The sequence below is a fragment of the Passer domesticus genome, chromosome 3, assembly GCF_036417665.1.
Source record: "Passer domesticus isolate bPasDom1 chromosome 3, bPasDom1.hap1, whole genome shotgun sequence".
NCBI classification, from domain to species: Eukaryota; Metazoa; Chordata; class Aves; order Passeriformes; family Passeridae; genus Passer; species Passer domesticus.
In genome coordinates, this window is record NC_087476.1 from 19,578,014 (window position 1) to 19,605,643 (window position 27,630).

The following is a 27,630-nucleotide window of genomic DNA, read 5'->3' on the forward strand; positions in this document are numbered from 1 at the left end:
GAAACAGTCTGATAGCTGAAGGGGTAATAAGATAAATTTGTTCTGGTTTCACTTGGCATAGAGTTAGCTTTCTTCTCAGAACTTAACATGTCAGCCATATGCTCCTTTTCTTAGCAACACTTGACAGATACCATGAGGAATTTATAAGACAGGAAATGACTGAAGAAACAGATCTTGTAAGAATGTGAGACCCAGTAAAATATATCATAAAAGGCAGATATCCTGCTGGTTGTTACACATCCCAAAAGAAGAAAAGAGGATGTGGTGAGCAAGGATATGCTGAAATTCTTCAGGAAATTTTCTCCTCAAGATGGAGAGTTCCCATGATGAGGGTTTTCTCAGCTCACAGCCTCCACCTCTCCAAACCTTGAGCTTCCTTAGCAAATAGTTTAACATGTATTTAGCATTTTGTCAAATAGATATTTCCATTTCTGCTCATATAACCATCTCACTTATTGGCAGCAAAATTCAACCTACCCAGTGGCTGCAGGCTGCTGTGCACCTGCTGGCTGGCTGACTGTGGCAGGATGCCTATCACCCCTGCTCTAAAACAGACAGCTGGTGCATATAGAAGAGATAACCCAGGGTCTAAAAGGCCCAGCAAGGGGTCATCTCTGGTGCCAAAAGAGCTCAGACCTCAGCTAAGAATCAACATCTTAGTCTGGAGAGCAGATGTGGGAAGGGATAAAAGAAATATTCTTGACTAAGAGAAAATGTTTTACTATTAGTAACTATAAAAGACACACAAGATATCACAGAGGCAGAAATCTCTTACACCTTGAAGCATTTGAGACTTCTACTTGGAGTTTGGATGCAAATCCATGGTTACTTCCCTCTGAGGATTGAGGGAAAGGATCTTGATGTGTGCCCCACTAACAATTGCATGGTAAGATACACTGAATCCTAAAATACATTATTTCTTCACTAGCTGTAACATTAAATAGGTGCCTTCAACCTCACACTGTATACACCTACTAGTAGTTTCTCTTTTTATCCTTATTCCTGTTCAGTATTAGTTTAAGTCTTATGTCTGTTAGTTTTTTGTCTATTAAACTAATAATTCATTCTATAATAGATTGAATCAGCCATCATTAAAGAACTTGCAGACAAGAGTGGGTTTTCAGGTGCTGAACACGTCAATAAAGCTACTGCTTGCTGCCAGGGGAAAAGGAAAGGACTTATCTAAACCCCTACTTCTATTCATAACACTTACTTTTCTTGTAGAAATATGGATTTAAAAGTACAATAGGGGCTTCTCTTGCCAATATTATTTCCAGATGGAATTCAAAAGAAACACCATACTGAGGAGAGCAGGTATGTGCAGCACACTAACAAGACATAGTGCCAGATTATGGTTAACCACTAAGCCTAACAATATAGGCATCTACATGACAAGGCTAAAACCAGACAGCCTTATGTTAATATGTAAAGATATATAATAGATGATACAAGCACACCAGATGAACTGCAATGCAAACACCTAGGACTGGAACAGAGATTCCTTCTTCCAGTATATGGCAGTCAGGATCAAAGAATACTTGACTATAAGCCAGAAAGTGTTGCCATCTTATTGCAAAGGTTTCATACCTTCTCAGTGATATCTCATGGGCAGCTGCTCACAGCACTGCCTCCTTCTCAGCACAGCCAACAAACTCCATCTTACAGCTCAACCAGCCAACCTGTTCTTTTACAATACCCTTCCTAATTGGATCCAGCTGTGGCCTATTAAGGGCAGGCTTGTTCTTAATGCTTGATAATTGGCACAGTTGTAACTCCTTAGGGGCCAGATTACCTTCACCACTATCTCTATTCTCCTACATTCTATCTATCCACAAGAAAGCACTGAGTTTTGATTGCTGCTTCCTTTCTCACTGCTGTTACTGCTTATGTATGTCCTGAGTATATTAAAACATGAGTGCAGCATGAGAAAAATGTAAATATCACACAGTTAGCCACAGTCTAATTGAACATGCCATTTCCACAAGTCCTTAATACTGTCCTCTCAGGGAACTGTAACCATAATCATCTTATCATTAACCAGGTAAACAACCAAAGACTGCTTTGAAAAATAATGAAGCAGCTTTTCTGTAAAACTACACTGGGAGTGGGGTCTGAATTAGAGAACTTTATTGAGAGTGGGATTTGCTATACTGTTGGTTATAATGTCTGGTTTCCAGGAAAAGCTTTTTTTTCATGGATGTCTGTACAAACTTTAGTTACAAGACTGGATCATTTTTAATAGCCTTCTATATTCTTAGAAATAGTGGCATTGTTCAAAAATACAGTGTAACTCATTAAATGGAAAAAATATTGAGATAATGTAAACATAGGTCAAGAAAGAAAGACACAAATTTGTCCTCCATGGTAATAACACATATAAGGCCCTGTGTCAAGATATGGTAATACTTTTCCCATTGAAAATTAATTGATTACTTTCAATTTAAATGGCATCCTGTAACAACAAATTATAGCTAAATTCTGCCAGAATACAGATTTTCTCAGAGTAATGCCAATCTGCATTGGCACAGCCTTTCACGGCTATAATGAAGATGAGCAACAGAGGCTGAGCCCATCAATATCCCAAATACTGCTCCTGGAAAGCCTCATGCTTCCATCACAGTCAAAGAGTTTGCTCCTAACTGCTGAAAGTTTTAAACTGCTACAAGATCTCTCACAATGTCTAAGCTACAATTTACCAGTCCTGACACTGTCATAACTTCAAGTGTAATAGACTTATTGAAATTTCAATTAAAGGACACATATATTTATGTATATGTGTGGCTTATCAAACTTGTGATGCCTTTCTTTTATCTTGTTGGTATGGCTACTCACCCTTAGCTGGACTCTTTCCACATTTCAGGATGAGATTGCTTTTCAGGGATATTCAAAGTGTCCTTTGCATTCTTCTGTTCTATTTAGCAGCCTTTTTAAAAGCTGCTAAATTCTTTCTATCTTTAACAATAAAGTTTTTTTGTCATACTGAAAAATACTCATATTTATTTTGTGATGCAAACTTCTAACTGTTCTCAGATTGGCAGCAAGACAAGCATATGATCTGTCATAATACAGTTCCTAAGGAATTACTTGATAGCTATCTTCTAAGTATCTAGGTCAGCTTTCCAGAGCATGAAAAACAAATAACAAATGGTTAAATAATGTATTTTCTCCATACAAATGATCTTAGCTTCAAAAGGAAGACTCTTAATCATTCATGTGATGCTCAAAACAAGATAGAAAAAAAAGATAGAAAAAATATAGAAATTGTTCATTATTAGCTTTTTTTAAAAAAAGCAATAAAACAAATACCACATCAGCAATGATAGAACAGTCACTGGGCAAAGTGCAATATTAGCAGTTCTTGAGACAGAAATTTTCTTGTGTTAAAAAAACAAACAAACAAAAACTTCTAGACCTTTTTGCAAATCTGTTCCCTAGAGGTTTTCTAAGGTAACATTCTTCTGTGTCATTATTAACATCTGAGTTATAAAGGAAAAGCCATAGTAATCTCATCAGGGATTTGAACAGTACTTTCAGACACTGTTTCTATTTTTTTATCAACAAAACAACTAATCTTGCTGCTTTCTTCCTTATTCACCTATTTTACTTCATTCTAAGACACAGCTTGTGAAGCTGGAACATCGAGTATCCAGCATAGAAAGGTTTTTGTTATACTGTTTCTATTAGACTCAAATAAGGCTTTGAGGAGTCCCCTTCTGATCAAGATGCCATCCACCTGCATTCAAAAACTCTTTGCCTGACCCCTAACCAACTAAGAGAAAAATTAGCTTTGTGAGAAGGACCATTTTTGATTAAAAAAAAAAAAAAGACTGATTTCTGTTCTTTTATTTTTACAAAAATAAAATACAAAATAAATGAAAGAAAGTGCTTATGAAAAGAGGAGAGCATAAAACTGTGCACTGTCAACAGAAGGATGAAGCAATATACGTGGATGAAAACCAAAGAATATTAAAGATGAGGTACTCTATGTAAGAAAATAATTTTAGCAGATAAAGTGAGAGAGTCAAAGTACAGTAATATCTTCATGAAGTATAAAGTATAAAAATTAATGCCTTTCAGTTTATCCTTTAACTAAAATTGATCACTCTCTGTCTGTCATGCAATTCATTTATTTCTCTGAGTATTGTTTAACTTTAAATCTGGAGGGAAAAATATCTTCTGTTAAAAATACTTGACAGAAAGGGAAATCTGTCTATTTATTTTCAAATCACCATTTCTGTCAATACTTTTGTGCTTGGATTCTATGAGTGTGCACCAACTCACAGAATCACAGAATGAGTCAGTTTGGAAAGAACCACAGTGGGTCATCTGGTCCAATCCCCCTGCTCAAGCAGGGTCATCCCACAGCACATGGCACAGGATTGTGTCCAGGCAGTTCTTTAATATCTCCAGGGAAGGAGCCTCCACAACCCTTCAGGGCAATCTGTTCCAGTGCTCGGTTACCTTCCTAGGGGAATACTGTGAGAGACAGTGACAAAAGCCTTACTGAAGTTGGAGTTCAGCTGTTATCCATCCAGGTAGCTGTTTCATCATAGTGGGCAATCAGGTTGGTCAATCAGGTGATTTACTTTTAGTGAATCCATACTGACTATTCCTGGTCACTTGCTTGTCATTCACATTCATAGAGATGGCCTCCAAAATGAGGCATCCAATCACCTTTCCACGGATTGAGGTAAGTCTGACTGGCTGGTAGTTCCGTGGATCCTCCTCCTTTCCCTGTTTGAAGAGTGCCATTTGTTGGGGTGCCATTTGTTTTTTTCCAGTCCTCAGGCATCTCTCCTGATTGCCACAACCTTTCAGGGATGATCATGAGCAGCCTTGCTGTCGTATCCAGCATCCCTCTCATCACTTGGGGATGGATCCCATCTGGGCCCCTGGAATTCTGGATGTCAGGTTTACTTAGGTGTTCTCTAAAGCAATTCTCTTTGACCAAGGGAAACTCTGTCTTCCAACAGTCCTTTTTCATGGTTTCTTGGGTCAGAGATTCCAGAGGTCTCATCTTACCAGTGAAGACCAGTGCAAAGGCAGCATTCAGTAATTTTGCCTTCTCTGTATCCTCTGTTATGAGTGTCCCCTCTCCATGTAGTAATTGGCTCATATTTTCCTTAGTTTTCCTTTTGTTACTGTTGTATTTTAAAAAGCCTTTCTTGTTGCCCTTTACATCCTTGGCCAGATTTGATTCCAGGTGGAACTTGGCCTTCATTTCATGTGTACTTACTCTGACAACCTCTCTACATTACTTCCAAGTAGGCTGACTGCTTCCATTTCCTCTGCATTTCCTGCTTACACTTGAATAAGTGTACTGAAAGGAGTTCCTTTTCATCCATGCAAGTCTCCTGACCCTTTTTCTCAATTCCTTGCTCACCAGGGTGGTTTGTTCTTGAGTCTGGAGAAAGCAATCCTTCAATATTAACCAACTCTCTGGAACCCTTCCTCCCTGAAAGGCCTGTTCCCATAGGATTCTTCCAAGAAGATCCCCTGAAGAGGCTAAAGGTAGTTCTTTAGCCCTGAAGAGGCTGAAGGTTACAATTTACTTGCTGCCCTCTTCTCCTTGTTCTATACTGAACTTCACAATCTCATGGTCACTGCAGCCAAAGCTGCCCCCAGCCTCCACATCTCCAACAAGGCCCTCCCTGTTTTTTTAGTGTAAGGTCAAGGAGCACACCATTCCTTATGAAAACCTCCACTATCCATATTAGGGAGTTGCCATCAATGCTTTCCAGGTTCCTCCCATCCTGTTTGTGCTTCATGGTGCTGCTTCTCCAGCCGTGCCAGGGTGGTTGAAGTCCCCCACAAGAACCAGAGCCTGTGGCTGTGGGGCTGCTCTGAGCTGTCTGTACAAGGCCTCGTCCACTCCCTCCTCCCGACCAGGAGCCTGTAGCAACCACCCTCAACAGTGCCACTCTTGCTACTCCGCCCTTATACCCTAACTCATAAGCACTCAATTTGCTCATTCATGCACACCAAGACATTCCCCACGCCTGTTACATTCCCTGTTACAAGTGCTGCTTCACAGAGAGGGCAACTCCACCACTGTGATTCGGATGCACCCGTACATTTACATACATCCTTTATCCTTGAAATCTGAACACCCCAAATGTTACACCAAGTCAGGAAGACTTGCTTAGAATACTAGAATTTGCCAAGTCTGAAAATCTTGATGGAACAATTGCATGTTTAGCACACAAATATAAATTATATAAATATTTATAAATAGTTATATAGACAATTATTCTAATAAGTGTAATATTACATAAAAAAACACTGCAAAATATTACTTCCCTAATTAGCTCCACATCCAGAAAGATTTTTAGAGATACTTAAAAGCAGCTTGCCTGCTGCGAAAAAAAATGAGTACCAAAAAAAAGCAGCTGATTTTACATTATTTTGTCTATATACACCTTGAATTTCAAAAACCATGTTTTTCTCTCACTACTCTCTCATCAAGTCTAAGATTGCAATAAGTGAAATGGACTGAACTATCATTAAATTACAGTAAGGCAGGTATAAAATTTCTCATCAAAGGTGAAGCTTTCTCAATGCTTAAAAGTAGCACTTAAATGAATGGCAGATAACATAATATAAAACAGGAATAGACCTAGATGATGGTAGTAAAAGGCATTTTATAGTAAGACTCTTTTATGCTTGGGTACAATCTCTGTTGCTGAAAGTCCAACTCATCACAGCAGCTTTAGTGATCACTGATGTCTTTGCCAGTCCTCAGTGCAGCATTCAGAAGTACACCAGACTAGGAAAGCTAAATATGCACAGCTTCAAATCCTGTCCTGTGTTCCTCAGGATTAACCTGTCTATAAAAGGGACGCTGGAAGCAAATGCATCCCACAAATGCTGTGCCATGTAAGTTGCTGAAGAAAAAGTATTACCGCAAGGTAGAAACAGAATTTTCCTTTTCAATAGTTTTCCATTCAAACATCCCACCTAAGAGGAAAAGTCATTCTACACCCAGTTTTTTCCTCCTTCCATGCATTTGAGGTGAGTACAAAAAGAATGCAAAAGCTATTTCTATTTTTGTCGAAAATGAACTAATTTGATGAATGGCCATGTGTAAAATAAAGATTAACTAGGAGTACCTGAGAATGAAAAAGTACAGAGAAAGGAGAATAAATCAGTAAGACAATGTGATCATTTATGACTGCTATAGCATTGACTTTCAGGTTAAATTTTTCTATTAATATTTTGAATCATACAGAACAGGGATGGAAACTATTCTCTTTAACCACTTGAAATATAAAGCATTTATCTCTGGAATTTCTGTCACGCAACTGTAATTGTAAAACTTACCAAACTCAGCACTAAACAACTACCAGCTATTTCAGCCTGATTTCATAGTCTGCTCTTGAGCTCCTATGTACTAGAAATTTATATATGTTTAAAAAATATTTATCTTCAAGTTAAACTCAATTTGCATTCATATTAAATGCTAATTGTCCAGAAGTTTTTATTTGGTTCAAAGTATAATGCAGAAAAAGTGAATATGGCCATGAAAACCGTCTAGAGTCTGACAACAGAATCCTGTGAAGACTGCGGATAACACTTTCAGAGAGGGACCTTGGGGAGATCTTGTAAGGGACACAGAAAAAAATAGATCAGACCCTTAAATTTTAGTTTTACGAGGGTTCAGTGAGAAAATTTAGGGAAAATAAGGACAATGTTAACAATGTTTCCCAGGAAAGGGCATGAGCTTGGCATGACTGCCCACCTTTATTTCTCAATAGTATGAGGTAGGAGAAATCTCTTCTGAATGAGTGTCATACCTAGAGTCGCGTAATACTTTGCAACTCTTACCTAAATTATCGCCTGAATTGTACTTGAAATTCACTTACTTTTACACATTAACACTACCTCTACAACCAAGATAAACTGTCTCTCTTGCCACAGTCCTGGGAATCACTTCTTTCTAGGCTCTGCCCATTATTGTGATCACTACTGGCGATGAACCACAACCAAGAAACTTGGATTCATTTTATATGCAGTGGATGTATATCCCAGCTATGCCTCCTCTGCAAGATCTATTACTTTCCAGAATTTATTTCAAAATTCTATTGCTTAAATATTATCAAATCTTGTATCCCTGCCCTGTCTTTCATCAGGAAATACTATTTAGGGTACCCATAAAATGTAGGAGTAAAAGGCATCAAAATCAGCCCAAATCTTGATACTAAAAGGAAGAGGCAGACTTGGGTTGTTCAGGGCAGGTTTTTGTACTGCTTTAGGTTGGAGATTGAGAATGTTGGGTGGGGGTGTCCTGCTGTATTTTGGGTCTTGATCAATACATATACAGATTTGATACAGTATTTTCTCAGATGTACGTAGCTTGTGTTAACTCATTCAAGAAGTAACCTAGGACTATGTAGATTAGAATTTTGATTATTCTTCTATGAGATTCATACACAAGGCATTTAAACACCAAGTCCATAGCAATCATGCATAATTATATGCACAGACACTATATACTGAAGTCTCATTATATTTTACCATGACTCTTGCAACTAGTTTGCATACAACTTATCAGCATTACCAGCAATGCCTGGTAAAAAAAAAATACAACTGTGTTTTTTCATGCTTCTCAGAAAAGCAGAAAGTATATGCAAAGCTGATGAATGAGGTTTATACTTATCTCAGCAAACCAACCTCAAGTGGACATGCCTGTCACCGATCAACCTTTTAAAACATTTTAAAGACAAAGTCATGTTCCACAGAATTCCATGGACAAGTACTTAATGTTTTGAATTGCTAAAAGCTATTTCAAATTATTCTATGTGTGATACTAAACAATTTATATAAATATGTACTGCAGCAGGAATTAAATAGTTACATATTCTAGAGGCAGACTCTAACATACTCAGATATACACCCACAAATACTCATTATATGCTTTTTTGCTTCTAATTCTTAGCAGACTATCGCAAACCAATTTGATGTCCCCAAGTGCCAGATTTTAAGTTTACAGGATGCAATACAGCAAGCAGACAGAAGTACTCTCCCTTGGCCCACTCTGAAGAGGCTGCCATGAATTGTGCACTCTAAGAAACACTAGCAAAGTTCAGGAAATTGATTTTATTCAGTTAAATTAAGTACATGTATTCCAAATTCAAGAAGACTGTTTATATGTGGAAATGAAATACATTACTTAGGGATGTTGATAATTTAGACACCCTTGCTGTACTGCTTATGCAAAACATCACCAGTTTATCTAATGACATTACCAAATGGTCACACAGAAGGTTCCTCTATAGCTTAGAGGCACCACAGGCTTTGCAAATGCAGCATAACTGAATCTTGGTTAAAAAAAGCACCCCACACGTGCTGGCGCTGATTAAGCTCCATCTGTGCCTGAAAGAGAATTACAGTGAAATAAGTGCCCATCAAGTGTTCTCTCAGTCAGCTCAATGCCCTTGAACAGACATCCTATCTGATACACAAATGAAGAAAACTTTGGTATATCAGTTTACTCTTCAAATGCTTTCACTGGGGAACAATTTTTCCTTTTTTCTCTTAATTTAATGGCCTAGCAATATTTGGTGGAAGAATGCCTTAATTTTGGTATTTATAGACATTTTTTGCTTCTATTAAGATTATAAATGCCATAATAAAGTATGTATAGCACTGGTCAGAAATGCAGTTTTTATACTTATGAACGTAGGTACGCACAGAAGACCCAACAACTGATAATTACTTGTATTTCTGTTACCCAATAAAATCTATTGTACTCCAATACAATAAGGTGTCCTCTTCAGAAGACATTAAAGTGCACAGCCAAAAGCACAGAGATATAGAAGCACTTACATTTGCACTGTGATCACTTCCACTAACACAGACGACATCTTGTTTTTGAATTGTTAATACCTCTTTTGTAAGCTTCAGTCGGATGTCATAAGCATTTTCAGATACTTCATCATACAACAATGCAATACCAGTTTTAGTCTGCAAAAAAGAAAAGCATACACAAAAATTTAAGAATATGAACATTTCATAATGGTGAATAACAAGCTCTATGCCATTCAATAAATAAAAAGCATACAAATGAGCCTTATTTACAGAAAGCGGAAAACTGGTCTGCTTTTCAGTCTTCAAATGGATTAGACTTAAAAAGCCTCTTTTGTACTGGAAAATACAGGATAAGTGGTCTTTGAAGTAGACATTAATATGCAAACAGCAAAAAAAAAAATTACAAAATTTTCTCCATTGTATTGTTACATAAAGAAGTGTTGCCAATTAATGATGTCCTGTTTGCCTTTATTTATACAAAGACTTATGAAAATGTATTAGAAACAGATAGGTATGTATGAATGAAAGTGAACATATTTTCCATTTTTGGTAAAAGGTGAGGAAGTGAAATATTGTTCCTGTCTTGAGGATGTTCATTCCAATCTGTCAGAAAAAGAACTGTACCCCTCATAAAAGCTGCCATTAAGATACAGAGTTCTGTTACAGTAGAAAACTACATTTTCACATTGTAAAATGTAATCAAACCCAGTTGTAACAGAATTTATTTTGCTTAGGATAAGATGAACATACATTTCTTAAGTTATATCATCACTGGACTAATAACTAGTTAACTCCATAGGACAGCCAACTATTTGGTATAACCAACGTTTTCTCCATTAGAAGTAGAAAAAAACCTTTATTTTAATTTCTGGCTTATTCCCTTAAATTTCCCGCTATTCAGTCAGATATTTCCTTTTCCAAACAAAAATAGTGGTATTAGGACTGATTACGGGTATTTGTTAAAATATGCAGACAAATGAAATTTCAGATCTTTACATTCACTGCACAGAAGATAAAAACACCTGTTCTGAGTGGTCATATTTAAAAGTACTATTTGCTTGTTAATTTATAATGTATATTACAGCACCATCACAGCACTGCACTTTATGTAAGTGAGGAAAAATCAAACATGATTTAAGTTATAGATTCAGTATTTGTTTTTAAATGAAGATTTAAAATCAACTTGTTCATCTATGTTTTCTTAAATGGTAGACTGTATAAAAAACAGAGTAATGGAATTAAAGGAGAAACGTGTCCTGTGTACTGAATGAAAGCTTAAGGGATTTAAAAATAAAATTAAACATGAAAAATTAGCTTCATAATATTTCCATTTCTATAAAATTAGGGAGAAAGGTCTGTGGTGATTTTCAATAAAACCTTTCGGTCTTTAAAAACTGGATCAGGTTAAGCTTAAAGCATTTAAAATTGGTGTAGCTCTATGCTGCAACGGAGTGTCAAAACCTCCCTTATATTAGAAGTAGAAAATGCAGTCTAGACAGCAATTAAATTTATTCTGAATTATATGCAAAGCAGTTGCTCAGGTGAATTGTTCATGTAGTTGGGCTGTCCCTGGGCTCAAATCAATTGTCCCCATGCAGGTCACTTCTGCCTTTTAAGACACTGAGATATCCTAAGACCCCTGAGCACGTGAAGCTGTCACGGACTTTTTAGGATATCCAGATCCTTTGCTAGCTGGAGGCAGATTTCCATGTTTATAATGAGATACAAACATTGGTCATGTCAGCAGACATCCACATGTAGATATCTTCAGCCTGTAATGGATGTCACAAAAGGGTTACAGCGCAGAAATCACAGAACAGCTTGGGCTGGGAGGGTCTAAAATAATCTACTTCCAACACCTTAGAAGAACACCTTCCACTAAACCAGGCTGCTCAAAGCTCAAGATCCATTCTGACCTTGAGCACTTTCAGGAATGGGACATCCACAGCTTCTCTGAGCAACCTGTTCAAGTGCCTCACTACCCTCACAGTAAAGAATTTATTTCTAATATGTAACTTAAACCTATGCTTTTTCAGTTTAAAGCTATTCTGCCCTGTCCCATTACTACATACCCTGTGTGTATGTAGTGTGGGAAGACAAACCTATTCAGTGTTTGCTGGGTATGTCTAAGGGAAAGAAAGTTCAGTCACGGTATAAAGCCTTAATCATTCTCACTTGTTTGGAATCCAACATTTCTTTATTTTTCCAAGACTTTGAGTCTTTTCACTTTTTCAGCATGTGTGAATTTCTTATCAATACATTTTTGTGAATGACAACCATAAAAACTATGCCAGTACCATCTGCCTAAAAGCCATGCTGCCAGCAGGAAGTATTTCCAAACAGAGAACTACAGACTTGAAAACCCACTGTCCCTGATTTTTGCTGTTGTTCAGATGTTGAGCATCACTGTCCCACCTGGACTGGTGACTGTTACATTTGCTGTGTATCAGAGCATGCTTTACAGAAACACTCCAGAGCTCTGGAGCACTCTTTATACAGCTTACACCCAGCACAATTTTTGCTAGAAATTGTTATATATGTTTAGAAGAATCCCCATGAAAAAAACTCTGAACTTTAGTTTGTAACAGATGATCAGGTGACAAATGAAATATGCAGAGTGACTTGTTAAATAGTTTAGCATTTGCTATCACACTATTTCAACCAAAGTCCCACTGAAACTCATCTATTACTATTAAAATCCAATAGCTACACTACACTTCATCTAACTGCTGATGTGATCCAAGATGACACCCAGCAATAGCTTTTTGCTTTCAGAATCAATAAGATTAATCTAGATTTCTCTCAGCCTTTAAAGTCAGCTTTTTTTGACCATTGTAAATAGCTTTGAATCAAAGTTCAGCACATTCCCTTGTTCTGTCTTTGTATTAAAGTGATGGCATACATAACGCTACCGGGCAAATCCCAGTCCAGACAAAGGTGTCTTCAAATAAGAAACTTTAAATGAGAGCTAAGTCTTTGCATGTATATGTATATTTTGCATTTTAACTAGCTATATTCGTCTTGATTTCTCATTTAAAAACTGTCTATATAGTGGCCATTCTAAATAACTGATATAAAAAACTGAGGACTGAAAAGTCAAAATAACTCTCCAAAATGATATAGTATTGTTAGAGCTCATACATTTTGTAATAAAAAGCACACAGTAAGTTCATAGGGAGTTGCATCTCAATAGGATTTCAGTATTTATATTGAGAGGTAGGGGAATAAAATTTTTAAATCACCTGGGCAGAAGAAGAAATCAAACGTTGATTTTCATATTTCTTAGTTTTCTAGACACTGGCTTCAGGAAGAGGAGTGTGTGGGTGGTCATGTGCATGTTCACCATGTGGTGGGAGGAAGAGAAGATCAGTAGTACAAGCATCACAGTAGCTGTACCTGTGATTTTTAAGAGAGCATAGACACTGCTCTGTTTTTGAAAAAAAGAAAAAACACTGAAACTTACTTCCTCAAACCAGCTCAAAAACTGCCAATACCACAGAAAACATTCCTCTCTAGAGGAAGCCAGAACGGCAGATGAATCTTTTTATCAGTTTTATTGTTGACTACTTAAGCAGGTCCTTAGCCAGTGTATTTGCCTTAAAGTACTCCCTGTTCAGCCTAATGTTTTGGACCCTGCTCAAAGTAACATGATTCTTTCAATGTGCCATATCTGCAGTTTAAAGCTCACAGCTGTAAATTATGTTTCCAGATAGGCATCTCTACAACAAACTTCAGTTTTACTGGCAAAAAATACTTGCCTTCACTGCTGTTTTATTTTGAAATAGCTTACAAAAAATTCCTCTGCATTGAGTTACTTTTGTTCTCCAGCAGAAAACACCATTTGCTGCTCCTTAATAAATACATCCATAGCTTCAAGGGCACGGCAGTTCAATTTTATCTGCTAAAATTCATTCATAAGTGACCTTTTTTATTTGTAAATAAAATTATTTAAGCACTATATTTGAACATTTTCTTCCCATTGAAATGCCACATTATATTTCCAAACTAATATTTTACCAGCAACATTTATACCTCATAGGTCTAGTGATAAAATTCTCTAATCCAATTTCATTTTGTTAAATGAAATTAACTCTGTGGTATACTCATAGTTGGAAAACTTGCTGAAGACACATAGGAGCTGGAGTCACTGATTTTTATCCTACATAATTTAAGACTAGGAAGAAATAGAACTTCAGGCAGTCCCATATAGTGCCCTGAGCACTAAATTACAGCAGGCTCAAATCTACTTTCTCTCTCACAACTGGTTTGATGTTTTCTACAGCACATTTCCTATAATGATCAAAAGAGAAAGATACTTTCTCAGAGAAATTAAAATTTAAAATATCCTTGACTAACAAAAAATATTTAAAATGGGATAAAATATAAAAGCAAAAAAAGTGTAATGTGTTGCACTACAGGAAAAACAGTCATGTATATGGAAGAACAAAAGCTCTTCATCACCATGTCCTAAAGAATGGAAACAGGTATGTAGGACTGAGAATCAGCAGAACAATATGGGCATCAATATTTTGTTGTTGCAATAAAGGCAAACATGCTTTGTTCACATCCTTTCCAACTGATTTGATGTTTTTTTCCTCAATCATACAAGACAGAACTTAAAAGTACAAATAAAAGTAAAGTTCTTTAGTTGGGTACTAGAGAAGGTTCCTTAAACTCTGCTGAATGTGAGGTAACAATATTTCATGCACTTGAGGTAATCCATCACCTGTATTGCATTTAATACATGTTAGTATATTGTTTCCTTGATACAGTATTATATCAGCCTTATTTCATGGCTACACTACATCAAAGAGGTAATGAGCTGAAAAGGGTCCTGAGAGAAACAAAAAAATTAAAGGTGGTCAGAGATCTGTAAAATAAGATGTTTAAGTAATTCAAGACAAATTCAGGTCAATTAGTTTCAAGACAGCATACACGAGAACATAGCAACAGTTTTAAGTACTTCATACTATTACAAATAAAGAAATCGGGAAATAAAAATAATTCAGAAATCTCTTCCTTTGAATATATTCTGTTTATGAGGAAATGGAAGTCCTTGAACAGATTGCTTGCATGAATTATGGACAACCATAGCTAATGGATTCTGAGAGAAAACTGAACAAACATCTGCCCAAATGGTAGCAGTAATCCTCTCACAGGGCAAAACCCCAGGAAAAAAAATCTCCTTTAGATCTATTTCATGCTAATATTCAAAATTATGTGACTTCTTGCATATGAATGAACTTCTGAATGCAGAAGAAAACCTAATTGGCTTTGCAAGGACACCTGGAATGAACAACTTGCAACTGTCATAGGATGGGTGCAAAATAACTATTAAGGCCTGAAGAAGTTTATCACTTAGGGGCCCTGATAATGGATGAGTGACATTTACAACAAACTTCATAAAAAATTACAATTTTCATAGCACTTAATCTGAAAGGTGACTGTAACCTAAGAAGAAATGTGCTCATGTCCTTCATTATGAAAAGACAATTCCAGGCTTAAGAAGCCTTGAGTAAGAACACAAATGACACTTTTTAATGGACCAACATGGGACAATGGATAAGGCAGGAGATAAGTGAGAACGGTTACACATCTGTGGAACACAGAGAATCAACAATTCCATTAACAACAAAGAACCATTAATAAAACTAAAATCAGACAGAAATCAACTGTAACTTGCTGAAATCAGTCATACAGAGCTCCCTTACAGAGTATGTTTCTTCCTGTAATTATATGTGCAGTTGTCCTTATTCTCAGCTTTAACATACTACAACTTTTATGTCTAATGACACTGTTTGACAAATGCAGAGACAAAAATACTTAACCTCAGCACTCCTTCCTTTAAGAAATTTTGACTATAATGATAATGAGGCCATTAAACATACTATTTGGAGGATAGGTTATGGTTCCCCAATACTATGAGTGTGAATAAGTCAGAAGAAGGATCTTGAAAAATGTTGTGGAGAAGAAATGGTATGGATTTGTCCCATATCTCAGAAGAGTAGTTCAAGACTCCTCCTATATCAGGAGATAAAACATAATTTTACCATCACATGTAGGAAGGGATCAGGGAAGGTATGAAGCCCAGCTTCAAAGTGAGGAAATTCTGTGACCAGCCTGGCTGAAAACCTCTAAGGACGGAGGCTCTTCCCCACTGCTGGGCAACCAGCTCTACTGTTTGTCTGTCCTCATGAGGAAAGGTTTTTCATTGTGTCCCATTTCCCAGTTCTGCTTATAGTCTCCTGTCCATCCAGACACCATTACAGAGAGCCTGGTTCCATCTTCTTGATCTCCTTGTGGACATCGAAGGGCTGTGTTTAAGTCCCGATGACTCCATCTCCAGGCTGAACAAGCCCAGCTCCCCCAGAGAGAAAGTGCTTCCAGCCCCAGCCAGCTTGGTGACTCCACAGTGAACTATCTCTGTATTATCAATGCCATTTTTGTACTAGGGGAATCTAAACTGCATACAGTATCCTGGATAAAGTCTAATGAGCACTGGGATGCGAGGGACAATCCCTTTCCTTAATCTCCAAATATAGCTCAGGATAACACTTCTCTGCTGGCTCAGGTAAAACTCACTACCCATCAGGACCCCCTGAGACTCTTCATGTGAGCTGCTCCCCAGACAGGCAGGCCCCAGCCTGTATCACTTCCAGGGGCTCTTTGTTCTGAGGTGTAGGATGTGACGCTTGTTGGATTTTATTAATTTAGTTCATTAATTTCTTAAATTTCTTGGCAGTCTGTTTGTTAGCCTGCCTAGGTGTCTGTCAGTGGTACAGTGAGTGCACCCTCCAGTTTGGTGTCATCAGCAAACCTGAAAAACAAGCCCTCTGTGCCTTCTTCCAGGTCACTGACAAAGATGTTAAAGAAGGTGGGTCACAGGACCCATGTGAAAAGCACCCCTTGCCACAAGAATCCAGATAGAGGATGCCCCATTAACCACTACCTCCAACCTGAGCATCAAAGCAGTTGTCCACCCACCCATCTAGATGCAGGCTAAGGTAACAAAGTAGCAAACATATTTATTTCCTTACACTAAAATACTACTACTACCAATAACAATGTTCATAATAAAACTGATCCTTTGTCTTAAGACATGAATGCATAAAAATATTAATTTAAAAAAATTCAGGAAAGAAATCATCATGCTTATTTACCCCTATCAGGTATCTTTCTGCTGCAAAGTACTACTGCCCAGTTTCAGCAGTATCCAATTCCCACGTACAGAAGGATACAGCAATGCCTTTTCATCCATTAGGCCCAGGAGTCCTGCCCACCCCATCTCAGAGTCCAAAGGCCACGACACACTCACAGTCATGGCAGGGGCCACAATCCACCTGTCACACCCTCCACACAAAGCCCCACACATAGTCCACCAGCAGCTGCTTCTGCCTCCCTTCCCAAAGGAGAAGCCCTGCAGCTGGGAAACAGCACCACCACCAGCTCTGCTGCAGATGATGAAACCTCTGGCTGCCCCAGTGGTCCAGTCTGTACACTACTGTTCATGTCTGAAGGGAAATATTTTGAAGTAGCTTGAAGGGAAATATTTCAAATTAAGATAAAACCAAGTTAAGTTGGAATTTCATTCCAGTTGGAAAGTAACTGCCAATGTTAATTTTTAACACTGGATTATCTTTAGTATCACAAAATCAATAAACCTCCCCACCTTCTAAACTAGAATAATACACAATCAAACTGATCTAATAGCTACCCAACTTTTATGATGTACTGGGAACATACACAACTTCTTTCAGCTCCTATTTAAAATAAGCACACCCACAAGCCAAATGCACAGAAAATTACAGGAAAAATACCACAACTGCTTTACAGCCTCAGTAAGAAGCTAGTAAGAGCTTATGTTTGTCATACCATTTTTCAAGATTGATAATAGATCATGCATTTTTGTTAGAGATGGAACTCCATTTCATAATTTCATAATGTTCACAATTGTTCTCAGTGAAGAAAACCACAAATTTCTAACTACTTTCAAAAAGGTGATTCACATTCACAGCAAAGCCAGTGGAATATTATTTGATGGACACCATTGATTTTCATGTAAGTCAATTAAGACTAAAAATACTGAATTAAAATGTACTGTAAATTTTAAATGCACTCTTTGATAAGAATCAGCATCAGAAATAAAGATGATGTCAACTAGATACTTAGGAAATATTTGAGTGAATTTTTCCCAAAAGCATTGATTACATCTGAAATATGCATTTTCCATAATACTGTTTTGATAAAGATTTTTTTTCTACATTTGCATTTATTAATAAAAATATTGTGGGTTGACATTTCAAAATACACAGTTGTAAAAAGTGTATTAGCATTACAAGTCTTTAGAACATTTTAACTGCAGTATGACAACACCACTTTCTAACTCAGAACAATTTTTCCTAAATTTTCAAGGACCATACTCAAAGTAACAGAAGTTTGGAAAGATGGTCTCAATATAGAAAATTTAAAAGGCTATTTTGTTACTTACATCACAACCTATTCAACAGTCAAAAATAGCCTTAGAGATACATATCTGATAATAACATTATCCTTGCAAGAAAAGTGATTAACAGCTGGCTCACAATATTTGTAATCTTAATCAGTAAGCACTAATATCTTGTTTAATTACTGCAAGTTCAGTATATCATGATCTAATAAAGATATGATTGATTGTTGTCATTCTCATGCACCTCTCAAAACACCAGACACAAATTTTTGAATTCTGTATTGCACATTTGAAAAATGAACTTCCAGAATGTCATGTCAGAATAACAATTGCCTTCTTAAAACTCTAACAAATGCTAATAGAGACATATAGTTAAATATGTTCTAATAGAAATTCTAACCCAGAAAATTGCCAAGGCTCAAACTATTAGAAAAATTGCCTAGTTTTATTTTGATTTAGATAGTATCTTTAAGTAGAAGAATTAAGAATATAAGGAATATAAAACCTCAGAATATAAAGATGTTCCTATGCTTACAGCAGTTTCCTACCTGTGGAACAAGACAGCATAAATTTCACACTTCAAAATAAACCACTTAGCAATAGCTGGAAAAAACCCACAACATTCCCTTCAGAGACTATTTAAGAAACAGATTATCAGAAAATTAATGTGATTATTTCTATTGTTGATACCATGAATCTTACGCTGGTAGGGCTTCAGCTGATTAATAAATATTCCTGTTGTTGTATCAAAAGGCAAACAAAAAACTAAGAGCATAATAAAAACACCTCACCAATTTTCTTAACCTAGAATAACCAAGAAAAAGCACTATAAAGGCATCACTTTTTTTTAATAATAAAATACCAGATTTTGATTCATACTGCTCTTGCTATCATTCTCCTTTTGACTGATACAGGTCCACCACATTCATTCTTTTTCAAGCTTCTGCCTAAAATTCTTGGGGTTTTTTTTATTTTTTTTTGTTTGTTTGTTTGTTTTTTGTCTTTGTTTGGTTTGGGGTTTTTTTTGTCCTGTTAAATTGTTGTATTACTGTGCCAAAACCAAGAAGAAAGCCGTGTCTAACGGCTTAATTTCTGAATAAGGTGGAAAAGAAAACAAGTCCAACTAGTAAAAAAGTACTAAAGGTCTCTGCAGAAGACAAAAACAAAGCAAACAAACAAAACAACAACCAGAACAAAATAATAATACATAACCAGCTTCAAGACCTTGAGCAGTTATCCTTTGGAAACTGGAAGAATATAACGAAAGTAGCATGGAAGATAGAGGAAACCTAGGAAAAACTGAAGGATTTTTGCAATACCCAGTAACTGAAGAAAAACTGCAGGTAATTTAAGTATCGAAAATTCAATTATTTATTTGAATTCAGACTTCAGACAAAGATTTCTGAAGATGGACAATATGTGTTCTAAACCCCTTTTCAAAAGCAAGAAAACATGTAATCAGAAATAGCAAGTGGAGATACAGATTCAGCTCTCATTTAAAAAAACATATGTTGTCTGGGATGAATGAATGTTTCTCCAGTAAAGAAACTGCTATTTTTAAGGCATATACAGTCTAGTCTCATTAACATCAAGACAAACAAGAAGATAAGTACTAAGAAAGAAAAATCTGGAACTGATGCTAAGTCTGATTTTGGCAGCTGCATATGAAACTAATTTCATATCTTTCTCAACTTCAATAATTTGCTGATCGACAACCAGTACATACAACTGACTGATACACTGACCCTGTAACCATTTGGCTTAAGCCTATGGAGGTGCATTTACACATTTGGATGCATGTATCACATAACAAAAATAAAACTTAGGAAAGGAAACTAGGTAGGAGACAATCAAACATTTCTGAGTAAAAAGAATTCAAAAGTAAGATGCTTGACCAAAGAGCTGGACATTTTCAGGGTTTTGATAAAATGTTGCCAAAAATCTGTATTTCAGCGTGATTAATGTGCAGAAGAATTTAATTTTATCCATTATCATCTGTCCAGTGTCATCTGTCCCTTGATGCTGTTGGTCACAGAGCACTGGACTGCCACAGTATTTGACACCACATGGAAAGTCTCAGACCCGCAGGCTGTGTAAAGCTGATCTGTATCACCCACTGCAGAGCATGGCAGAGGTCACTGAGCAAGCTCTGATGGACTCGTAGGTCAGCAGGGCACAGTAAGGGCTGGGCAGGGTCTCTGCTGGGCCTGACAGCGTGGAGATTTCAGGCACCCAAGGAGAGGAGCACCAGCTTCCCCAGCACACGCTGCAACAGCAGCGAGCCAGGAAAAGAGAGCTCCTGCCAAAAGTAAGCAGCAATCAGTGCTTAGCAAGGCAGAGCATTAAGCACAAGTCAGCTGGCAAAGTGAAACCAGAATTTTTAACCCAAGGATTCACAAAATTTTATGATAACCCTCCTGTCCCAGAAAGGTATTCATCAGAACATAAGCAAACTCCTATCCTGAGAAATGGCAGGAGAAAAGGATGGGACTGAGGGAAATTATATTAAGTTCAGAACCTGGAACCAAAGAACTAAAACAGGCTCAGAAACAGACAAAACCCCTGACAGTGAAAGGAAGAGAAAACAGAAATTTTAATTGTTCCTCTCCAGACAACACCAACAGCATCATGAAGTCATACCAGTAGATGGCAGAATTACTGTCAGTTTTTCCTAGTGGTATTTCACATGGAAAGGCTGAAAGAAGTTATGTCCATGAGTGCACAAATAGTTTGATGATGAGACACTGAGAATACAAATTCCTTTGTTGTGTATATTTGAAGCATACTTATGAAAGGCCTGTGTTCAGAAAAGATGCATGGCCTTAAATAAACTATCAACAGTTTCACAGTTTTATGCAAATATGCAAGTCAAATTTGCAGGGTAAGAAACATGATTGTATTGTGCAGGAACCAGGAGTAGAGGTATGGATGTGAAATGACAGCAGGACAATAGCTCTTGAGACAACAAAACTTAGGGAAGAGGAAGAGAAGATTTAAAATCAGAACAGAAAACAGTAAGAGAAATTAACAGAAAATAACAGTAATAGAGGGGAAAATACAAAAATTAAAGAAATTATTATTAAAAAAGGTAATTTTTGGAAATTGCTTGCTTAAGAAAAAGAGTAGCTGCCCATTGACAAACTCATCTATCTTTAGCAGGAATGATCACCAAAGGTTACTAATCTGTAAAGGATCTGACGCATTAGCTCTACTCAGAGTATTAAAAATATGTGTGAAAAATGTAAACAAAATTTACAAAAGCTGTGTGCAACAAACATGACAACCAATATTTGAAAGTGCAGCTAAACAAGAAGCCATAAAACACAGCTGGTGGTAAAGAGGATCCTGCCTGAGGTTTACCACTGCTTCTCCTGCTATCATACAGCTCTCCAGGATGACCATTAATGGAACCTTGCACTCTACTACTTCCTTCTCATGTTGTACCAGCCCAAAGATGGATGAGCCAACTTAATCATCACTGATCATTGCTCACCTAATCCCATTTTTGCTGCCACACCTGTACGTACATGTGTTTTATATCCCTTTTACATACTGCCATACTTTCTATTACCCCTTTTCTGCACAGTAGAAAACAAGAAAACTATGTGCTTTTATATGGAAGTGTTAAAGGGATAAACAGTGAGAATAATACTCTTTCAGTCTTTCTGTGACATACTGGTTTCAGATTTCATTATTCCTACAGCTGAAAATTTACTGTGCTTTCTTTTTTTTCTTTTTTTCTTGCAACACCATAGCACATAAAGCATCACATATCAGGATTTTCTGTATTGCAAATAAGGATTTTTTGATTAGAAGGTGCAGTACAGGACACCTCCCATGCTCTTGCTCAAGTTCTCTTCATTACATGAATGTCAAAGTCTTACTTTAGCCTTTGTTACCCTCCTTTGATTTCTGTACTACAGGGAAACATTTTCTGTGTTCAGATGATTCTCACCGGTGTTCATGGGCCATTAAAAATCTTGGGAGTAATCTTAGATAATCTCTCTCAATTGCTTGTAGCTGAAACTCCGCTACTATTTTATTCTTATAAAAGAGGAACAGCTTTCTAGCACAAATGCTAAAAAAAACTTACAGATTTAATTTTAGTCCCAATGAAGCTAAAGTCAATTGAAAATTCTCAGTCAAGTCAGGCTTTCATTGTAAAAATAATTAGTTTAAATTTTGTCACAAATGTTGACAGCTTTTCAAGTTGCAACATTCATAGCATAGTCATTACCATAACTATAAAAATTAATGTAGAAGGACATATTTCAGGATTCTGCAGTTTTCTTACATAAAATCCACCTAAATCATTTTGTCAACTGCTATCAAGACCCCCGCAAACTATGCCGGTTTTCATACTCATTTTAAATTCCTTCAAGTTTCTGAACAAGAAAAGGGTACATTAACAAATTATAAACACATGCAACATCGTAATTTAGAAATTAAAATGGCACTTAAAAAACTATTTAAGTAGTATAGTTTTATCTCAGAAAAACAAGGGCCAAATTACCTACTAAATACTTCAGGTTAATACAATGAAAATATGTGTTAATAAAGAATGAAGAAACAATCACACACAGACTGAGCTTTAGTAACTGTGTTTTAAAAAAAACAAACAGTGAAAACTGAACATAAAAATGAAAACCTAATCAAACAGTACAGGAACTTTAAAAAAAATATAGTTGAACAACACAATAGATTTCTATGGAGATGTTACAAAAAAATTATGAAAGAGAAATAAGGAAAAAAAAAACCCAATCACAATTATACCATATAATCTACTTAAAGATATGCAAAAACCCCCATATTAGTAGCCCTCTTTATTGCTGGTTTTCCTGATTATGATAGGGTCTGTTTCATTTTTTAAGAATGATCTATTATTAAAACAAAAAAGAAATGTGGATCTTTCTTTTTTTTCTGAAATCTGGTTATTATTGTAAGCATGGAAATGCTAATCATATTCATTTTTCTGCTCTCACAAAGTGAGGGGTTTTTTGTTTGTTTGAGACTGTACATTTAATAAAAAAATTCTCAAACTTACAGGAAAACAATAGGGCAGAAACACTGAAGGGTTAAAGATGGAAGGGGCTTCCATCTAATTCAAAGCCCCACGCAAATCATAGAATTACAGAATGCTAAGGGGTTGGAATGTACCTTAAAGATCATCTAATCCCAACCCCTCCCTCCATGGGCAGGAACATTTCCCTCTAGACCAGGCTGCTCTGCTCAGGATCATGTGCAATCAGATTTTGAGTATTCCCAATGATGGAAATATTGGATAAACCAATGTGGGACCTTTTCCAGAGTTTGACCACCTTCATTGTGAAAAATAAAAAATAATCCTCATTCAACAGAATTCCCTGTGTTCCAATTTTTGTTCACTGCCTCTTTCAGTGGGCACTTTGAGAACATTCTGGTCAGTCTTCATTGCAACCTGCCAGCTGGGAATTTTTCCATGTTGGTAAGACTGCTCTAAGCAGTCTAAGTTCTCTTCTTTAGCTCTCTAGTCACAGCTCTCTCCACATCTCTTCATATGTCAGATGCTCCCTTGATCTGTTTGGGCCTTTGCTGGACCTGCTCCAGCATGTCCATATCCCTCCTGCATGGGGAGCACAAGACAGGACAGGACTCCAGATGCTGTCTCACAATGCAGTGCTGAGCAGAGGGGCAGGATCACCTCCCTCCACCTGCTGGCAATGCTCTGGCTAAGAGAGCTGCTGCCCTTTAGCCACAAGGTTGCATTGCTGGCTCAGTTCAATTTGGTGACCTTTTCTGTAAAATTGCTTTCCATCCTTTCAGTCTCTACTGTGTCTGGAGTTATTCCTTCACAGGTGCAGGACTGTGCACTACCCTTTCCTGAACTTCCCCTCAGCCTATTCTCCAGCCAGTGCCAGTCCTCCTGAAAGGCAGCACAGCCATCTGATACTATCAGCCAGTCCTCACAGTTTTGTACCATCTGCAAACTTTCTGAGGGCTTTCTCTGTCCCAACATCCAAGTCAACAGATGTTAGACAGGACTGGATCCATTACTGATTTCCTCACTATGGCACTAGTGACCATCGTCAACTTGGACTTCATGCCACGGATCACAACTGTTTTGTGGTCAGTTTTAAATTGCACCTCCCCATTCATCAAGTAAATACTCCATCACCTTGTCTATGAGGATATGATAGGGGCCAGTGTCAAAGAATTTACTGTATGAAAAATAAACATCCACTCTTAGACCCCCATCCACCAATCAATGACTTCAATGACTATGTCAGTCAGGTGGAATTTCCCCAATATAAATCATTGCAGAGTACTTCCAAACACATTCTTGTCTATCATGTTTGGAAGAGGATTTCCAGGTGAATTTGTTCTATTACCTCTCCAGGGATCTCACCAAGTGGCTCCACTCTGGACCTCCTCTAATAGGTCCAAATCTTTCTTGTTCTGAGAGCCCAGAGCTGGATGCAGCATTCCAGGTGGGGTCTCGCCAGAGTGGAGCGGAGGGGCTGAATCCCCTCCCTTGTCCTCCTGGCCACGCTGCTTTGGATGCAGCCCAGGGTGTGATTGGCTCTCTGGGCTGCAACTGAACACTGTTGGCTCATGTCCAGAGTTTCATTCTATCTCAGGTGCATCCTGTCTCTACAGCATCTCATCCTTCAGCCAAGTCAGCCTTTCTTAACATCAACTGTATAAATTTCCATCCACAAAGATATGTAAAATGAAATGTACTGTGCAGACGGCCCTTGCCCAAGCCCTTAGTCATCATCCCACAAAAAGAATATAAAGGCACAGCATAAATGCTGCATGAATATCTGAATTTTACAAAGCAGTCTCATGGATTTATTTCAGTAGTTTAATTATAACATAACAGTGGTTTACTGGGGTGGGTCAGATGGGAGGTCAGATTGAATGTGTCAACAAATGTATTTTAAACCATTTTAGGGGATTAATTTTAAAACAAAGTGAATATCATAAATTTTAAATAACACTAACCATAATAAGGTCAGGTTTTACAGTCAAGTAGAAATCTTTCCATACTCATACATAGGCAAATTTGTAAAATCACTGTAATTATTTCAGTTCTTATGGGGATACACAGAATGGCTAGAATGAAAAGCCGTCACTGTCTTAAAAAATACAACAATTTGAATGTATTTACATCAAATGGGAAAATAAATAAAATAGGTGATCTAACAAAACAAGTGACCTTTCAGTGACTCAAAACTTGCTCAAGACTGAACTCAGCAAACCATTTAGGTACGTACCCAGGATTTCACAAGAACACTACTGAAATCCAGTTCTACTCCTGAAATCAACAGCTTAGCACAGGCCACCAGTGCCTAGCTGGGTGTAGCACTTATGGAAGAACAAGCTTTCTGCTAGAGAATATACCCTCTAAAAATACATGAGTGAATTAACTGGCTGTAAAATACTTCAGAGTGTTCAGAGGCCCTGTTCTGTAATTTTGCACCCACTTGATGGACTGTTCACAAAGCTAAGGTCTAACAGAGCGAAAAAATTAATAGAAAAGGGGAAGGATGCTGAAAGGAACATCAGGGACAAAATGCAAATAAATGGCAGATCACCAGCCTAACAAGCCCAGATGGGAGAGGTCAAGAGACCAAAAGAACTAAAAAAGTACAGTATAAGCAAGAAAGCAAGATTAATGCATATCTTGGCAAAGTAGTTATTAAAGATAGAAAAAATAAAAATCCCGTAAGGAAGGAAAGTCATTAGAAATCAGCAAAAATCAGACTTTATAAATTGCAAACATCTGAGAAAGTAAAATAAACCCAGAATGAAGATAGGCTTTTAAAATTATGACAGTTGCCATCAGATAGCAATAGAGTGCAGCTCACAACACCTCAAGCCATTAATTAACAAGTCATGGAATAGCAGGAAAATTCCAAATGAGTATTGAAAGCACACTGTTGTCCTATTTGCTTATGCAAATAGGGCATCCTGGGTAACTACAGATTAGCAGCTATTATACACAAGTAAAATCATCATCATTCTCTGATATTAACACACTGGAAACAGTCACCAAAGTAAAAGGAAAACCAACTTCCCAAAATTACTTTTATTTCTTGAAGAAATTCACAAGTGAGCTTGATAAAGTGAGTGCATAATGGAATTTATTTATTCTATACATGTTGATAAATCTGAAAAATCTGAAGTGACCTGGTGAATTTAGTGGTTCCATGAGCAGCAAAACTGATCTTGCTTGGTTTTGCAAAGATTTTTATCCAATATCCTCATAAAAACCCTTTTTTTATGTTCCCAGTTCACCATGGTCTCCCTTTCTAAGTGTGTCCCAACATTCCTTGGATTCCATTCCTTCCACAGGGCTGGGCATGTACTGGACACAAGTACATGGACCAGAGTATCCATGAGAGGAAGTGCTATCAGCCTCACCACAGCCATAAGAGTCTTGTAAAGGCATTTTACTGCCCCTATTGAAGTAACTAGCTCAGCCTTCTTTAACAAGTTAAATTTTTACACAGGCTTCACTTGTTTGACAGTACACAATTAAACAGTATCCAAGGGAAAACAAAGAAAGAGGAAGGTGGACTAAAGGACAATTAGATCAATGGACTCAAAATTGGCACACATGGCTAATATTTAGGTTAAAATAAAAGGCTACCAAAATGGCTTGTAACAAACAAAACTTAATTGAATGATTAATGAACAAAAAACCTTCATTGGGAGTTATAATTTAAAAGTGTTATTTTGATAATGGAATAAAGAGCTATATTTCAAAGACTACATACAGAAGAATCAAAAAGATACTTTGTGAAGAAGCAAGTTAAAATGATTGCCCAACTCAACATTGCAATCCAATGCAACATATTATAAGAAATCTATATTATAAGTGACAGCTGAAAACTACATATTGTCTCTGCACAGCACAGGTAAACCCTAAAACACTTCATTAATTCATGCTGTTATGTGTTAAAAAAATTAAAACTAGAAAACTGAGTAAAAAGTTATAAAAATTGCCTTCAAGAACTTAATAATCATGAAACTTTTAAATTTTAACCTATTAATGAATGATAAAAAATAATATTTATCTAAGTATTGCCAAAATATAGTCTAAGGTGTCAATTTTTTTTTATTAATGGATATTTCTGAGCTCTTGAATGTGTGGGTTTGTTGTTTGGTTTTTTTAGACTTTGGCATCATTTTCATTTAATGTTAATTAATATGGTTTCTCAAAATTGTATCATTACATCTCTCCAATCATCTAAAAAGTTCTGCCATAAATTTTTCATTAAAAGAAACCATTTCATTTCTTGAATCAGTTATGGATAGTTAGATAAAATTTTTCAGAGCTTCATGAAGTAGAAGATGCAAACAGGAAAAAATGTTCCCATTCACATTGAATA

The 27,630-nt window shown here is 36.9% G+C and overlaps 1 protein-coding gene across 6 annotated transcripts in view; it reads right to left on the reverse strand.

Moving 5' to 3' along the window:
• SNTG2 (syntrophin gamma 2) overlaps positions 1–27,630 on the reverse strand; it is a 223,374-nt gene that overhangs the window by 126,061 nt on the left and 69,683 nt on the right. For all 6 annotated transcript variants that reach the window (XM_064412049.1, XM_064412053.1, XM_064412052.1 and 3 more), the window contains one exon: positions 9,826–9,963. In XM_064412049.1, the coding sequence (XP_064268119.1) occupies positions 9,826–9,963 (138 nt within the window). The remainder of the gene's footprint in view (positions 1–9,825; positions 9,964–27,630) is intronic.